This window comes from Miscanthus floridulus, chromosome 2 (assembly GCF_019320115.1).
Source record: "Miscanthus floridulus cultivar M001 chromosome 2, ASM1932011v1, whole genome shotgun sequence".
Classification (NCBI taxonomy): domain Eukaryota; kingdom Viridiplantae; phylum Streptophyta; class Magnoliopsida; order Poales; family Poaceae; genus Miscanthus; species Miscanthus floridulus.
The window spans coordinates 89,911,973-89,930,162 of record NC_089581.1 but is presented as its reverse complement, the minus strand read 5'-3'; the positions used below and the strand labels follow the sequence as shown (position 1 = coordinate 89,930,162).

Sequence of the window (18,190 nt, the reverse complement as noted above, 5' to 3'; positions counted from 1 at the left end):
GTGGGCTTGACGGTGGAGGTGGAGCAGGCAGCGGCAGGGGCGATGCAACCACCTCCACAGAGGGTCGAGGGGGCACCAGAGTCTGGTGAGAGCCAACCGGCACCGGCGGACATGGAGGCCGTGCCACCACCGCCACCACCACCATTGCAGAGGACGAGGGATGCAGTGCGGAAGCAGTTGTGTCCCTATTTGAGATAAGTGTTTTGTCAGTGGAGTTGCAGCATCTCCCACTCATCCCTTGGTCGTATGCTGACCTTGTGAGTGCTTTGCCTTCAGTTAGAAGCATCAGGCAGAAGCGCCCGCCCTAGTGTGACATAAGGCACTCAAGGTGAGCACCAGCTCCACCGCCTGATGGGTGGTGGAGGCACAGGCCACCATACAGCATGGCGCGGCCTTGGCTAGGGCCGACCCAAAGGAGCCAGATGCCCAAGGAGAGGCTACCAAGGTGGCCACGAAGCAAGCGGGGGAGGAGGTGCCTACGCCCCTCGAGGCCGAGGCCCATGAGTCAGATGAGCCGAGGCACCCTCAGTCGCTGAGGCCACCGAGGGTGAGGCCGAGGCCCCTAAGACCTCCGAGGCTGAGGCAACGGAGGCTAGGGTGCCTAGGACCACCGAGGCTGAGGTGGCAGAGGCCGGAGCTCCTAGGACCACCAAGGCTGAGGTGGGGGAGGCTGGCATAGGCGCGGTGGAGCCGGCGACCAAGGAAGCAGAGACGGAGGTGGGGCAAGCTTCAGTACCGCCCCTAGTCCAAGACCCGCTGCCGTCGCAGGAGGGCACCTGGGAAGTGGAGGTCCATTTGATCTCCTCTGATGATACTTCCTGGGGGAAGGAGGTGGCATATGCCGAGGTGGCCAGCACCGCGGGGTAGCCAGCTCTGACTTCTGGCGAGGGAAGCTCGGCCCTCGTGTGGGTACAACCCGAGCCCCGCGGGTGGGATCACCCGCATGCCTTATGGCGGAGCCAGGATGACCCTGAGGGGGATCCTCTGTTTGCCCTTGAGGACGCGGCCGAGGGGGGCACTGGAGCTCCTTTGAGCAATTTCGCCAGCTGGCGAAGCGGTCACTGCGGATGGCGCTGTCCGTCGTGGCCGATGATCTACCCGGCGTTGCCCAGGTGCGCGCTTTCTTTCCTGGTGCTGTGTCATCTTTTTCCGAGTTTTCTCACAGTACTTGACCCCTGTTCTACCTACCTAGGAGCTCGAGGCCTGGTCCCTTAGGAAGTCAATGTTCCTCCGGTAGGAGAGGGATGTCTGGGACCAGCTTCGGCGGCAGAAGGACCTGCTCGCCAATGCCAATGAGCTTCTGTCAGCATAGAGCGCGGAGGTTGAGGACCTCCTCCTTCGCTGTGCTGATATGAAGGCCGAGGTGGCCATGGCCCAGGAGTAGGCCATCCCTTTGGCGGCGCGGATCAAGGAGCTAGAGGAGGAGCTGACCCGGGTGGCCGGCGAGCAGGACACCTTCAGGTCCCGGGCTGAAGAAGCGACGACATCTGCCAAGGCCATCGTAGCGCAGCTGGGGGTAGAGCAGGGCGCGCACCTACTGACGAAAGGTGCCCTGGCAAAGGCCCTCAAAGTGGCCGAGGCCACCCAAGTCGAGGCCTTAGCCTAGAAGGAAAAGGCCAAGGGTGAGTCCTGTTGAGCCGCACCTCTTGTTTTATTTGTTCTTCTTGTGTTTGACCCCTAACTCCTCGATGTGACGTAGAGCTAGAGAGGGAGGCCTCTAGGGCGGCCGAGGCCTCTCGAGTTGAGGTCCAAAGCTAGAAAGAGAAAGCTGATGGTGAGTCCCATAGGCCTTCGCCCCTGTTCAGCTTATTTCCTTTTGTGCTTAACCCCATCCCGCTTGTCTTGGCGCAGGGTTGGAGAAGGAGGTATCCTGGGTAGCTGAGGCCTCCGTTGAAGTGCAGGCGGTGCTCGAGGCCAAGATCGGGGAGCACAATGCGCTGCAGAGCGCTGCCCATACTGCCTGCGAGGCCCTAGAGGTTGGGGGGTCGAGTTGGGCAGCTCCCTCAGGAGCCACTTGATCGCGTTGAGTGGCCGAGTCCACGAGCGGCTCCGGGGGGCACTGCATATGGGCGTCAAGCGCGCCCTGGCCATCGTCTCCTCGCACTATGCCGGCATCGACCTTAAGGCCATCAGCAATGGTTACGTCTTGGCTAAGGATGACGAGAAGGCCAAGCAGGAGGTCATGAAGCTGGTGGAGGTGACTGAGGCCCCTGGCACGGGGCTAGCCAAGCTGTTCGAAGAGGAGGTGGTTCCTCCTGCGCCGAGCATCGACACTGGTGACCCTGAGTTCTGACCTGGGCCAAAGGGGTCATGTAAACAGATTAGGACTTATGTTACCATATCATAATGCTTGTGGCCGTCAAGGCCTTTTAAAGTACTCATGTGTATACGCTTTTTAATTGTTTTTATTGTATTTCCGAGCCTCTGCCTCTGTCTCGTCTCTGAACATATCACTTGCAAAAAACTTTCTCAGAGCCTAAGCTGCCCCTCAGGCAAAAGGTGGTGAGGGAGTTGCCATAGCCCAAAGGCGTAGGCCGTCTCACGGCTTGGCCAGCCTTTTGGCCCTGAGACAGACTTTTGGTCCTTAGGTTTTTTACAATCAATTTGTCAGAGCGTGCTAGAGAGTTTGGCATAGAATTTTTTTTGAAAAAAGACTAAAAACAGTGACTGGGACTTAGGGGGGTCCCCCTTTCTAGCCCCCGAGGGAGGCTCGATTCTGTAGAGGCAGAGCTGAGTCTTGTTCGAGCCCCACGGTGGGCACCTCTGTAGAGGCAGAGACGAGTTTCCCTTGTAGCGTTATCATAACGCTGATCCCCCATCGATAGGTTCAGGGGGTTTCTCAAAAAATTAGAATAACTAAAGAACACTTCTTTATTGTATTTCGAGAAACAATGTATACAATGCTTGGAAATTTAAGGGTAGAAGCGACGTAGTTGTTCTATGTTCCAAGCGTTGGTGAGGATTTCACCCTTCTCGTTGGCCAGCTTGTAGGTCCTAGGCTTTAGCACTTGGGCGACGATGTATGGCCCTTCCCATGGCGGGGTTAGCTTGTGGTGGCCCTTGTTGCTCTACCTCAGTCTTAGCACCAGGTCACCCACCTTGAGGTCTCAGCTTCGAATGCGCCGGGCTTGATAGCGTCATAGGGCTTGCTGGTACTTGGCTGAGTGTAGCAGCGCAACGTCTCGGGCTTCCTCTAGTTGGTCGAGGGCATCCTCACGGGCAGTGTGGTTGCTTTGCTTGTTGTAGGCCTGTAGCCTTGGGGAACCATACTCCAAGTCAGTGGGGAGGATGGCCTCAGCTCCATAGACCAGGAAGAATGGTGTGAACCCCATGGCTCGGCTTAGAGTGCTCCTTAGGCTCCAGATGACCGATGGGAGTTCGGCAAGCCATTTCTTGCCAAATTTCTTCAACCGGTTGTATATTCTTGGCTTGAGGCCCTGTAGGATCATGCCATTGGCACGTTCTACTTGGCCGTTTGTCCTAGGGTGTCCTACGGCCGACCAGGCCACACGGATGTGGTGGTCGTTGTAGAATGTCAGGAACTTGTGGCCGATGAATTGTGTCTTATTGTCAGTGATGATGGTGTTTGGAACCCCGAACCTATGGATGATATCAGTGAAGAACAGCACCGCTTGCTCGGATTTGATTCAATTGATTGGACGAGCCTCGATCCACTTAGAGAACTTATCGATCGCTACCAGCAAATGGGTATAGCCCCCGAGGGCCTTTTGTAGAGGCCCAACCATGTCAAGCCCCCACATGGCGAATGGCCATGTAATGGGGATGGTTTGGAGGGCTTGGGCCAGGAGGTGCGTCTGCCGCGCATAGTACTGGCATCCCTCGCAGGAGCGTACCAACTTGGTGGTGTTAGCAACCACTGTTGGCCAGTAGAACCCTTGGTGGAAGGCATTTCTGACGAGCATCCAAGGCGCTACATGGTGCCCATAGGCCCCCATGTGCAAGTCCCAAAGTAGGGCTTGGCCTACCTCGGTGGTGATGCATCATTGGAGGATGCCAGATGGGCTTTGCCTGTACAACTCGCCATTGCTGAGGACGTAAGTTTTGGCTAATCGCGCAAGTCATCGGGCTTTGGTCCTGTCTGGAGGAAGCTCTCCTCGAACAAGGCAATCAAGGAATGCGACTTGCCAGTCCATGCCTTGGTTGGCCTTAGGAGGCTCCATGTTGACTTCCATGGCCTTGAGCTCGGCCGCGGGGGCCTCAGTGACAGAGGGGGCCTTGGGCCCTATGATGGGCTCGACTGGTGGGCCCTCTTCCGCTGCTGAGGTGTAGTTGATGGAAGGCTTGTGGAGGTCTCTGGCGAAGATGTTTGGGGGGACCAGGGCCCATGCCGACGCCATCTTTGCCAGTTCATCCATGGCCTTGTTGAATTTTCGCGCAATGTGGTTGAGTTCAAGACCATCGAGCTTGTCTTCTAGGCGACGCACCAACTTGTAGTATGCCTCCATTTTGGGGTCATGGTAGTTCGATTCCTTCATAACTTGATCGAAGATGAGCTGCGAATCGCCTCGTACGTTGAGACGCCATACTCCAAGTTCGATGGCGATCTGCAAGCCGTTGATGAGGTTCATAGTCGACTGCATTGTTGGAGGTGGTGAAGTGGAGCCGAATCATGTAGCGCATGTGCACTCCAAGGGGTGAGATGAAGAGCAGACCCACGCCTGCCCCGGTCTTCATCAGGGACCCATCGAAGTACATGGTCCAGCATTCTGCCTGGACTTGAGCAGGTGGCAGTTGGGTGTTGGTCTAGTCAGCCACGAAATCGGCCAAGACCTGAGATTTAATTGCTTTTTGAGGCGCAAAAGACAGGGCTTCCTCCATGAGTTCGATGGCCCACTTGGCTATCCTACCCGAGGCCTCCCGGTTATGGATTATCTCTCCCAGGGGGAAAGACGACACCATGGTCACTGGGTGGGACTCAAAGTAGTGACGTAGCTTGCGTCGAGCCAAGACTATGGCATAGATCAGTTTCTAGATGTGGGGGTAGCGTGTCTTGGTCTCGGAGAGCACTTCGCTAATGAAGTAAATAGGTCGTTGGATGGGTAGAGCATGCCCTTCTTCCTGCCTCTCGACTACTATGGCTGCGCTGACCACTTGGGTCGTTGCGGTGACGTATGGTAAGAGGGCCTCGCCTTTGACCGGTGGTACCAGGATGGGAGGATTGGTGAGCAGTACCTTGAGCTTGGCGAGGGCTTCTTTGGCCTCAGGGGTCCAAGAAAAGCGTTTGGATTTTCTCAAGAGGCAGTATAGAGGCAAGCCTTTTTCGCCAAGGCGCGAGATGAAGTGGCTTAGGGCCGCAAGGCATCCCATAACCCTCTGCACTCCTTTGAGATCTCAAATTGGTCCCATGTTGGTCACGGCCGAGACCTTCTCTAGGTTGGCCTCGATGCCGTGTTCCGAGACTATGAATCCCAAGAGCATGCCTCGGGGGACCCTGAAGACACACTTCTCAGGGTTGAGCTTGATGCCCTTCTCTCTGAGGCATCTGAAGGCTATTTCCAAGTTGCCGATGAGATCACTGGCCTTCCTGGACTTGACCATGATGTCATCCACATAGGCCTCAACGGTTTGCCCAATGTGCTCGCCAAAGACCTAGGTCATGCACCGCTAATATGTGGCCCCTGCGTTTCTAAGGCCGAACGGCATAGTTAGATAGCAGTACATGCCAAATGGTGTGATGAAAGAAGTCGCGAGCTGGTCGGATTCTTTCATCTTGATTTGATGGTAGCCGGAATACGCATCAAGGAAGGATAGGGTTTCGCATCCTGCAGTGGAGTCAACGATTTGGTCAATTCGAGGTAATTGGAAAGGGACTTTTGGATATGCTTTATTCAAACCGGTGTAGTCTACACACATTCTCCACTTCCCATTTTTCTTCTTAACTAATACAGGATTTGCAAACCACTCTAGATGGGACACTTCCTTGATGAATCTGGCCGCCAAAAGCTTCTGCACCTCCTCGTTGATGGCCCTGTGCTTTTCCTCATCGAATTGGCACAGGCGCTACTTCACCGGTCTAGAGCTAGCCCGGATGTCCAAGGCGTGCTCGACGACCTCCCTTGGTATGACCGGCATGTCCAAAGGACTCCACGTGAATACATCGGCATTTACGCAAAGAAAGTCAACGAGCATGGCTTCCTATTTGATGTCGAGGGTGGCACTGATCCATAGCGCCCGGTCATCGGAGTAGGTGAGGTCGACCGGGACGAGCTTAACGGCCTCCGTGGGCTCGAAAGTCCTGACATGATGCTTGGAGTCAGGCGCCTCGCTACCAAGTTAGTCGAGGTTGACGATGAGGGTCTCAGCCTCTATGAGAGCCTTGGCATACTCGATGCATTCGACGTCGCAGTCGTATGCATGCTCGTACGTGGACTCGACAGTGATGATGCTGTTGGGGCCCAGCATCTTGAGCTTGAGGTAGGTGTAGTTGGGGACCACCATGAACTTGGCGTAGCACGGCCGCCTAGGATGGCATGATAGGTCCCCTTGAACCCAACCACCTCGAAGGTGAGGATCTCCTTTCGGTAGTTGGAGGGGGTGCCGAAGCAGACAGGCAAGTCGATGCGCCCGAGGGGTCGCGTGCGTTTCCCTAGCTCGATGCCATGGAAAGGCATGACATCACCCCGGAGCAGTGACTAGTCAAGCTCTAGGAGCTCTAGGGTGTTGGTGTAGAGGATGTTGAGGCCACTACCTCCGTCCATCAACACCTTGGTGAGCCAGGTGTTGCCAATGATTGGGTCGACAATGAGCAGGTACTGCCATGGGTTTGAGACATAATCAGGGTGGTCATCTCGATCAAAGGTGATCGCCTCCCGAGACTAGTCGAGGTATTGGGGAGTGGCCACCTTCACCGAGAAGACCTCCCGGCACTCCCTCTTTCGCTGGCGCACCATGAGGCACGCTGAAGGCCCGCCAAAGATCATGAAGGCATTGTGTACCTCAGGGAACCCATCGTCCTTGTTGTCGTCCCTATCGCCGGCACCTTTCTTCTTGGAGTCATCGTTGGGGAGCCCTAGCTTGGCGTAGTAACACCGAAGCATGGTGCACTATTCGAGGGTGTGCTTCACCGGGCCCTGATGGTAAGGGCAGGGCTTCTTAAGCATATCGTCGAAGAGCCCAGGGCCTCTAGCGAGGCCTCGGGGATTCTTGCGACCTACGGCCATGACTAGACCGGCCTCGAGGACCTCTTGCTTCCCCTGGTGACCCTTTTTCTTTTTCTTGGGGAGGTGGGGGGCCGAGGCCCTGGGGGCCTCGTCCCTCTACTTCCCCTTAGCGTTGTTGTCGGGGAAGATGGCCCCGACAGCCTCTTCACCCGAACACTACAAGAAACTTGTTAATCCGTGACGGATTCTCAGTGACGAATTTACAAACCGTCAGTAACAGACACAATCCGTGACGATATTCTTTTTTCATCATGAATGTGCACCAATGGATATTCCCGGCCCGCTAACTTATGACGATTTTATCCGGATCGTCACAGCATATGATTTTAAATTTATCATACTCTAGTTAGCCCAAAACAATAGGCCCGCTATCAATATGTAGTGTAAAGAAAAAAATAAAAAATGTGATTGCAAAAAGAACAAACATAAAAAAATGATTTGTTAAGTTATTTGAACTACATAATTTTGTTACTTTGTTGCATGTATATGGTGCATATGGCAAAACTAAAAATATTCTGCATATATATGGTGCGGATGGAAAAAAAATTGCTTCACGTTGGAATTGAAGCCTACAACTACAACAAAACTAGCAACATGTATAAATGACCTCAGATCAAAAATCTCTGAATACCAAGTTTGATCATCTTAGCAAGATCTACAATTGTTACATAGCTCATTTTCCCATTTGAAAAAGTTTTATCAAACACTAGTCACAAATTCTTGAATCTCATATAGACTTTCTAAAACTATGTCACACACTTGTGAAATTTGAACTACATTTTGTTTAAACTTTCTCAAATGAAAAAATGTCCTATATAAGGATTGTCGATCTTGATGAGCTGAACAAACTTGGTATTCAAAACTTTTCAATTTGAGACAATCTAGGGTTCCGAAAACTAGTTTATAGGCGTCAAAATTTAAAAATCACAAATTTGAACCGTCCAAACTTTCTCAAATGGAAAGTTGACCAAACCAACAATTGTAGATCCTGATGATTTGAACAAACTTGGTATTCAAAACTTTTCAATTTGAAGTCATTTAGAGTTCATAATACTAGAGTCAAAGTGTTATTTTTTCATTTGACCAAATTTGACTTGGTCAAACTTGCTCAAATGAGACACTAAATTACCTCAAATGAAAAATCTCTGAATACCAAGTTTGATCATCTCAGCAAGATCTACAATTGTTACATAGCTCATTTTCCCATTTGAGAAAGTTTTATCAAACACTAGACACAAATTCTTGAATCTCATATAGACTTTCTAAAACTATGTCACACACTTGTGAAATTTGAACTACATTTTGTTCAAACTTTTTCAAATGAAAAAATGTCCTATATAAGGATTGTAGATCTTGATGATCTGAACAAACTTGGTATTCAAAACTTTTCAATTTGAGACAATCTAGGGTTTCGAAAACTAGTTTATAGGCGTCAAAATTTAAAAATCACAAATTTGAACCATCCAAACTTTCTCAAATGGAAAGTTGACCAAACCAACAATTGTAGATCTTGATGAGTTTAACAAACTTGGTATTCAAAACTTTTTAATTTGAAGTCATTTAGAGTTCGTAATACTAGAGTCAAAGTATTGTTTTTTCATTTGACCAAATTTGACTTGGTCAAACTTGCTCAAATGAGACACTAAATTACCTCAGATGAAAAAACTTTGAATACCAAGTTTGATCATCTCAGCAAGATCTACAATTGTTACATAGCCTATTTTCTCATTTGAGAAAGTTTTATCAAACACTAGTCACAAATTCTTGAATCTTATATAGACTTTCTAAAACTATGTCACATACTTATGAAATTTGAACTACATTTTGTTCAAACTTTCTCAAATATAAAAATGTCCTATATAAGGATTGTAGATCTTGATGAGATGAACAAACTTGGTATTCAAAACTTTTCAATTTGAGACAATCTAGGGTTCCGAAAACTAGTTTATAGACGTCAAAATTTAAAAATCACAAATTTGAACCATCCAAACTTTCTCAAATGGAAAGTTGACCAAACCAACAATTGTAGATCTTGATGAGTTTAACAAACTTGGTATTCAAAACTTTTCAATTTGAAGTCATTGAGAGTTCATAATACTAGAGTCAAAGTGTTGTTTTTTCATTTGACCAAATTTGACTTGGTCAAACTTACTCAAATGAGACACTAAATGACCTCAGATGAAAAAGCTTTGAATACCAAGTTTGATCATCTCAGCAAGATCTACAATTGTTACATAGCCCATTTTCCCATTTGAGAAAGTTTTATCAAACACTAGTCACAAATTCTTCAATCTTATATAGACTTTCTAAAACTATGTCACACACTTGTGAAATTTGAACTACATTTTGTTCAAACTTTCTCAAATGAAAAAATGTCCTATATAAGGATTGTAGATCTTGATGAGCTGAACAAACTTGGTATTCAAAACTTTTCAATTTGAGACAATCTAGGGTTCCGAAAACTAGTTTATAGGCGTAAAAATTTAAAAATCACAAATTTGAGCTGTCCAAACTTTCTCAAATGGAAAGTTGACCAAAACAACAATTGTAGATCCTGATGATTTGAACAAACTTGGTATTAAAAACTTTTCAATTTGAAGTCATTTAGAGTTCATAATACTAGAGTCAAAGTGTTGTTTTTTCATTTGACCAAATTTGACTTGGTCAAACTTACTCAAATGAGATACTAAATGACCTCAGATGAAAAAACTTTGAATACCAAGTTTGATCATCTCAGCAAGATCTACAATTGTTACATAGCTCATTTTCCCATTTGAGAAAGTTTTATCAAACACTAGACACAAATTCTTGAATCTCATATAGACTTTCTAAAACTATGTCACACACTTGTGAAATTTGAACTACATTTTGTTCAAACTTTCTCAAATGAAAAAATGTCCTATATAAGGATTGTAGATCTTGATGAGCTGAACAAACTTGGTATTCAAAACTTTTCAATTTGAGACAATCTAGGGTTCCGAAAACTAGTTTATAGGCGTCAAAATTTAAAAATCACAAATTTGAACCATCCAAACTTTCTCAAATGGAAAGTTGACCAAACCAACAATTGTAGATCTTGATGAGTTTAACAAACTTGGTATTCAAAACTTTTCAATTTGAAGTCATTTAGAGTTCGTAATACTAGAGTCAAAGTGTTGTTTTTTCATTTGACCAAATTTGACTTGGTCAAACTTACTCAAATGAGACACTAAATGACCTCAGATGAAAAAACTTTGAATACCAAGTTTGATCATCTCAGCAAGATCTACAATTGTTACATAGCCCATTTTCCCATTTGAGAAAGTTTTATCAAACACTAGTCACAAATTCTTCAATCTTATATAGACTTTCTAAAACTATGTCACACACTTGTGAAATTTGAACTACATTTTGTTCAAACTTTCTCAAATGAAAAAATGTCCTATATAAGGATTGTAGATCTTGATGAGCTGAACAAACTTGGTATTCAAAACTTTTCAATTTGAGACAATCTAGGGTTCCGAAAACTAGTTTATAGGCGTAAAAATTTAAAAATCACAAATTTGAGCTGTCCAAACTTTCTCAAATGGAAAGTTGACCAAAACAACAATTGTAGATCCTGATGATTTGAACAAACTTGGTATTAAAAACTTTTCAATTTGAAGTCATTTAGAGTTCATAATACTAGAGTCAAAGTGTTGTTTTTTCATTTGACCAAATTTGACTTGGTCAAACTTGCTCAAATGAGACACTAAATGTCCTTAGATGAAAAATCTCTGAATACCAAGTTTGATCATCTCAGCAAGATCTACAATTGTTACATAGCTCATTTTCCCATTTGAGAAAGTTTTATCAAACACTAGACACAAATTATTGAATCTCATATAGACTTTCTAAAACTATGTCACACACTTGTGAAATTTGAACTACATTTTGTTCAAACTTTCTCAAATGAAAAAATGTCCTATATAAGGATTGTAGATCTTGATGAGCTGAACAAACTTGGTATTCAAAACTTTTCAATTTGAGACAATCTAGGGTTCCGAAAACTAGTTTATAGGCGTCAAAATTTAAAAATCATAAATTTGAACCATCCAAACTTGGTTTGAGTCGGATGTAGAATTGACCAAAACAAAAGTTTTAGATCTCATTAACATCTACTACTTTGGTTTGAGTCATTTCCTCATACGAGTTTGTTTGAACAACTCAAAAATTTGAATTTCAAATTAGGAGAACTTCAAACAAAATTTTTAGGCAGTAAATGATTTCAAATTAAAAAGTAGTCATCTACGAATTTTTAGAACTCATCGAGATCTACAACTTTTGTTTTTTTTTTCTTCATTTGAGTTTGTTTGAATCATGCATTGCAAAAGTCATAAGTAACGAATATTAGAAAAACATGCACTGAAATTATTATAGTCTAAACTTGATTTTGGGCTAGAATTCTGTTTCGGGCCGTGATGCCCGTTGGCCCAAATAAGTGCCGGACGATCTCAGTCGTCCAAATTCATCCAACAGTTCAGATTATGCCCACCACAGATAAATAAGGGTCGGTCCACGCTCTCAACCCTAACTCCTAAACACCACCCACACCCGCCGCTCTCACTTCTCTCGTCGATTCCTTGCCTCCTCCCACGACTCTCTTCGACTCCTCCCGGCGTGGCACGGCTGTGGCCCCCCGCCTGCTCGCGCGGCAGCCCAGCGCGGCTCCGCTTGCTCGCGCTGCAGCGTCGGCACGTGCAGAGGCACTGCGGGGTAGCAGCCACAAGCCACGACCGAAACCCAAGCCGCCAGCCGAAGGGGTGGCCGCCCTTGTTCTCCCCTGGCCAGATCGACGACGGGGTGGCCACCCTTGTTCTCCCCCAATCAGATCGACTACAGGATGGCCGTCCGTCTTCTCCCCCGACCAGATCGACTACGGGATCGACCGTCGCCGTGTCGTCTTTAGGCGTGGAGAACGCGGAGGCAGAGTTGTTACGGTCGCATCGTCAGTGGCCAAGGACGACTGCACAAGGAGAGCCTCCACAAGAAGCGCCGCACAACAGGTTCACTGCCTCCTGCGCTGGTACCGTTCCGAACACCAACAGAAAGGTGTGGTGTCCCTTTTTTGACGTTCCCTTCCCTAGTCTGATTGGCCAATTTAAGGGCCCATTTGGATCAGCTATTGTTTCTATCTATTACATCGTAATCAACTAACAATGTCTTCCTGGAGGACAGGGCTGGCCCTTTGGATGGCAGATCCTCCCCTTTGTCATTGCTTCTACTTAGCTTGGTGAGTTAGGTTCTGCTCATAGTTGCATGCCAGTATGCTTCTAAGCCAGCTAAGTGTATTGGATCTTTAACGTTTGACTACCAGTGCAATAGGATACTTCTCAAATAAGCTAAGGTATGACTGCTACATGTACTGACCTGAAAAAAATGAAGTCCCTCAAGTTCTTGTAAAATGTTACATGTATTGCAAGAATTATTTACTGCTGCTGCTTGTGTGAGTGTACTAGCTGGCATCACTAGCCTAGTTGAGTTTTTTGGATGAATCCTGTCAACTCGTGATAAATTTCTAAAACAAAAAAACTCATGATCTGTTCAGGTTCTGTAGCATAACTATATGGTCCAGTTATTAGGGTTCATTTCATTGTCCTTACTGTATTTAAAATACAATAACTATTTGCAGAATGGTATTTCAGTTTAGGTGTCACAATCAATCCCAAGTTTGTCTGAATTTTAGGATGAGCACGAGCAGTTTTCATCATTTGCAGTGGTCAGTAAAAGGTGGCCACACTTTGCAAGAATTTTCAAATTAGTGCCTGTGTGAGTGTAGAGAAGACTAGGATTGTATTATCTGGATGAATCCATGATCTGTTAATTAATCATGTAGCTTAACTATCTGCAATAGCTCAATTGTTTTAGATAATAACAATTCAGCTCAATTGCCTGATTTGCACCTTTACTGGAGTTGCGTGCTTAACGTGGACTACTGAGTTTATGCGTGATGCAAGCTTGCGTGTTTAACTTGGATTGCACTTGAACTACTGGGATTGTATGCGTGATGCAAGCTGATTCAGTTTTGAATTAGCCATACATCCTGACATGGAAAATGTGACCCTGACCTGATTTATATTTTACCTGCACAGTGCTTAATTTGTGATTGCAAACCGACAAACACACTGTGTATCTAAGCTGATTTTAACTTGACCAAGTTCCAATTGTAGTGGAGCAACAAGAGGTAACAGCGAGTGTAGCCGGAGGCTTGAGCTGTGCTGATTCTTCAGGACTGGGTATGCATACTAAACTATAAGGTGCAGGTGTTGTGCTCACGGTTGTCACAAATATGGCTAGAATATATTTTGATAGTTCCCAACGACTGCAGTTCAGAATTATTTCAGTTAGTAATAATTGAATAGATTATTTTTTACCTGTTGTGTGCATTGCAGTGAACATTTCTCAGAAGCCTGAAGTTAGAACCTCTCTACCCATTTCACTGAACCTGTACTTCTTATTACATAGAACCCATGTTTTAAAGGCAGTTAGGCGTCCAGGCGAGTGCTTGGTACGCCTGGACGCCTAGGCGACAAGGCGCCACTGTTTGCCACTGTTTCCCAAGGCGAGCTGGGCACGCCTGGACGCCTAGGCGTCGCCTAGGCGACGCCTTTAAAACAGAGCATAGAACCTGTAGTTGCTGTCAACTATTGGCCATAAGTTATTGTGGCCTCTATTTAACAATATTACCTACTGTGGCTATCTTATTGCACAGAAATTAGCATGTTAATTTTCACCCATATAGAGTTACAGTTAGTTTTCACCCATATAAATTAGCTTATAAATTTTCATCTCCAATTTCTCCATTGATTTTACCGCAACCTGAACTGAACTTAGCTGGTCTTATTAAACTGTAAGGTCTAGTTTTTAATATGCCAGATTCTTCTGCTCCAAAAAATAATTTGCAGCTTATGGCCTGTTGTTGCAGCATGAACTCCAATTAGTTTTCTTTCCTTGATCGAGTCCTGAGTCGGCACTAGCCACTAGGTTGATGAAACTGCCAGTTGACATTCTCAATTAACAAGTCATCGCCAATATTTTAATTTAGAAGCAACTGATTTAGGAGATACAAAAAGTTCAAAGTTTGGCACCCGAATTCAGAGTTAAGTTCAAAGTGTTGTATTGAATATAGTTGACATTGTTATCTTGACCATCTGGTTTTCAGCTCTCTCTCCTGTGCCTAATTTTTTTTTTTGGCTTTGTGATGCTGTATGCCTTGGCTGGTGGCAGATTTCATCTTTTGAAGTGCTGTTGATGATGAACCTCTACAACTTCGTGGTTGCTGCATTTATTTTGATGTATATCTGGTACTGCTGTATGTTGATGGATGTCTAGTACTGCTAAATGTTGTATCTGATGTTGGATGAAAATTCATGTGATATGATGTTGGATGAAAACATAATATTTTTTATTTGATGTGCTGCTGCAGTTATTTGTTGTATAAGCGGTGTACATGGGTTGTGTATATGGGTCGTATGTGCGAAATTGGGCTGTGTATATGGGCTGTATGCGATTTAGTAGTGGGCTGAGAAGTGCATTAAAAATTGGTGACGAATTTGGGCTAAAAAGTAGCTGAAATCGGCTTGCCAAAATAGCTGAAAAAGAGCTGCGAAAATAGCTAAAATTGGGCCAAAAATTGGCCCATCTTAGATTTTGGCCTGTTCATAAATGGGCTGAGGTAGTGTCCACATCATCATCCATGTAAGTATCCATGATGACGTGGCAATTCATCTGTGACGTTTATTTTTCGTCACAGGAAATGGACTTGGGCTGGGCTAACTAGGCCTCGGGCTCTACCGTGACGATTTAAGATTGTCACCGATTCTGTTAATCCATGATGATTTTCGACAAAACGTCACGGAGGTCAATACATGACGCTCAATCCATGACGATATGTGAAACCATCACAGATGTCGTATAGTGACGGTTTTTTGATGATCCATGACGAAAATTTTTCATCATGGATTAACAGGTTTCTTGTAGTGGAAGCAAAGTTGGTGGCACTATTGAGGAGCGTGGCCACCGAGGTCAGCACGTTTCGACCTAACTCTCGGACCAGGTCTCGGCATGAGGTGCCAGAGAGGAATGCCTGGACAATTTCCGAGTCACCGACGCGGAGCAACTCGGTGCATTGCTTGGAGAAGCATCAGATGAAGTCTCAAAGAGACTTGCCTGGCTTCTGACGACAACTCTTGAGGTCCCAGGAGTTCCCAGGGTGCACGTATGTGCCCTAGAAATTCCCGACGAAGACATTTACCAAGTCGCGCTAGTTGTGGATCTGCAAGGGAGGGAGGTGTTCGAGCCAGGCTCGTGCTGAGTCTGACAAGAACAAGGGGAGGTTGCGGATGATGAGCAGGTCATCGTCTGCGCCACCTAGCTAACAAGCCAGGCGGTAATTGGCCAGCCATAGCTCAGGGTTGGTCTCACCGCTGTACTTTGCGAGGTTGGCCGGTTCCCAAAACCAGGCCAGGAAGTGAGCGCCGTGGATGGCCTTGCTAAAGACTCGAGGGCCAGGTGGCCTAGGAGAAGGACTATGGTCCTCCCCACTATCGTAGCGACCGCCTCGGTGTGGGTGGTAGCCTCAGATGGGCCCCTCATTGTCGTGGCGCTGTCGCCTACTGACCACATCGTGGTCGCCTTGTGCCTCACGTCGATCGCCGAGGCGGTCATGCACCGAGGGTGCCCTGTTGGCTGTCGGTGCCCGAGCAGGCTTGGGACGAACCGAGGCCTCTCTATCCTACCGAGGCGGTGTTGTAGGTAGTTCCGAGGCACCTCCACACCATCCAGAGGTGGAACTTTTGGCCTACTGCACCGCGGCAGTCTCGAGGAGGTCTTGGAGCTCGCCATGGACACATCGCCCCTCCAAGGTAGAGGGCTCAGGCATCGTCCAGAGTAGCATCGCTGCTACCATGATGTTCTAGCTAGCGTGATTGAAGATAGGGGGTTGCTCACCCCCTTCGTTGTTGTTGATGCGGTGGTTGGCGTCGCAAGCCCTCCGTCGGGCTGCTCCGCCATCACCACGAGAGTGTCTCATAGCTACTGCAGAAGGAAATCGGTCTTGTTCGACCTTGGCCTGAAGTTCACAGAGCTGCTCCAAGTCAAGGTGTCGAAGTTCCTCGCGGGCGGGGTTCTCGTTCCACGCCGCTAGGAGCTCGACGCGTGGAGGTGTGGCGTCGCCTGCCCCTTCGCAGAGCAGGGAGCGGTTGCCTACCCCTTTGTCCTCATTGCTCGCTCTCGGCATCCTGAGCTCGATGTTGAAGCACTCACGAGTGGGATCGTAAGTGCCTTCGTCATCAGAGTCGGAGTAGCCGAAGCAGTAGTCGCTTGTGGCCATGAAGCGACGCATGGCTTTAGGGTCACAAAGCCTAGAGAAGTCTGCTCCGGCCCACACCTCATCCTCCTCTAAGGAGTCAGCATGGGTGTGGGTCGAGGTAGTGGCGTCGAGGTCAAGGGCAAAGCGTTGGTGGCATCCTGAGGGCTCCGCGTGAGCGGAAGTGTAGGCGGCGGCATTACTCAACCCAAAGGGGTATGGGGATGGTGCCATCGTCGGGCCTCACTCCACTAAAGTCGACTCCTCAGGAGGTGGCAAGGCAGAGCTTGATGATGGGGCATCGCTGCATACCACCGGCGTCTTTCCCTTGCCTAGGCTTAGGCTGGATAGGTCCCCAACCAGGGACTCTGTACCAATAGCCAGGCATAGGGCACCGGCGGAGCACAGTGCGTTGCCCTGAGCTTGTGCGGTGTCAGGGTGGTCACGCCCGCGTCGTGCCTAGCGAGCGTGATGAGAGCGGTGGCCCAGGCGCCACCTGCGCCTGGGCTGCTGGTGCGTGGTGTCGTCGTCGGTTGGTGGGGCTCTTGGTGTGAGGAGTACCATATCGTACTCACATCCTAGAGACATGAAGTCTAGGCTTCCAAACCAGATCACCATGCCAAGATGTAGTGGTCGCATGGGGTCTACCATCCAGAACTTGTTGGGATGACGAAGCTGACACGCAGTATAGTCCCCTACCTGGCGCACCAACTGTCGGTGTTTTGGACCGGTGGGCCCTCAACCGACTAGTGAAAGTGTACTGCGTGCCCCTAATCCTAGATGGTGATGCAAAGAGACACAAGGTTTATACTGGTTCAGGCAATAGGTGCCCTACGTCCAGTCTAAGAGAGCGGTCTTATATTCCTTGCACCAAGGTGCTTGTAGTAGGGGTTTACAAGTTGGGTGAGAGAGGGAGCTAGTCCCAGGTCTCTGCATGGAGCGGCGTGGGTTGCTTGAGATGTTGATCTCTTACAGCGAGGAGGAGTGTGAGTTACAGAGCGTTGTGCGTTGCTTGCACCTGTGAGTGTGTCTGTGTGTGTTCGTCTGTCTGTGCATCTTTGTGTGTCTAGAAATGGCCTCGGTCATTCCCTTTTATAGTTGAAGGGGGGGGACAGGGGCGATACATGTGTTCGCTATGTGGCATTTTGTGAGCGGAGGCAGTATGTCCGAGCCCTACAGCTCGTCACTGTGGTAGCATGGTTGATGGAGCGGTCTTGTCCTTGGTGTACTGGAGCGACGCGCCGGTCACACCTGATCCTGTGCGACGTGGGAGCTCCTGTGATGGCTTGACGTAGGGCATGGCGCATGCTATGGACGATGTGCCAGTCACTGTATGTCGATAGCATAGAGAGCCGAGGCCCAGTTGGTGCAGAGGCTGAACCATTGTGGGGGGCTCGACGGGCGCGAATCCCATGGCTAACGAGACCACGAAGCAGATAGCTGAGGCTTAGAGGGAGTAGTTGGTCCTGTACGCTGATTCGGAGGCTACAGGGACCCAAACTTGACTCTCCACGCCGCGCTGTCCTTGGAGCAGGTGGGGTTAGGCAGCACAGTGCCACATAGGTGTCAGTCATGGGCACAGTGCCGAGCATAGCGCCCAGTAACCCCTGCCCCGTCCTATTCTGGACGGCATGGCATTGATGCGACTCCCATCTCGTCAGTCACTCCACTATGTCGAGCCATT

General features: G+C 47.9%; 1 protein-coding gene and 1 long non-coding RNA gene across 3 annotated transcripts; one reads left to right on the top strand and one right to left on the bottom strand.

Moving 5' to 3' along the window:
- Positions 1-4,079: 4,079 nt before the first annotated feature.
- LOC136536779 (uncharacterized) lies at positions 4,080-4,589 on the bottom strand. Its single transcript, XM_066528963.1, has one exon. It carries the CDS (start codon positions 4,587-4,589, stop codon positions 4,080-4,082), a length of 510 nt encoding a protein of 169 aa, XP_066385060.1.
- A 7,248-nt stretch (positions 4,590-11,837) lies between these two features.
- On the top strand, positions 11,838-14,598 carry LOC136539193 (uncharacterized). 2 transcript variants are annotated; one of them, XR_010779590.1, is made up of 4 exons: positions 11,838-12,251; positions 12,378-12,432; positions 13,370-13,435; positions 14,427-14,598. It is a non-coding gene; the product is annotated as an uncharacterized lncRNA (long non-coding RNA). The 2 variants fall into 2 exon arrangements; XR_010779589.1 differs by having other exon boundaries at positions 12,378-12,546.
- Positions 14,599-18,190: the final 3,592 nt, after the last annotated feature.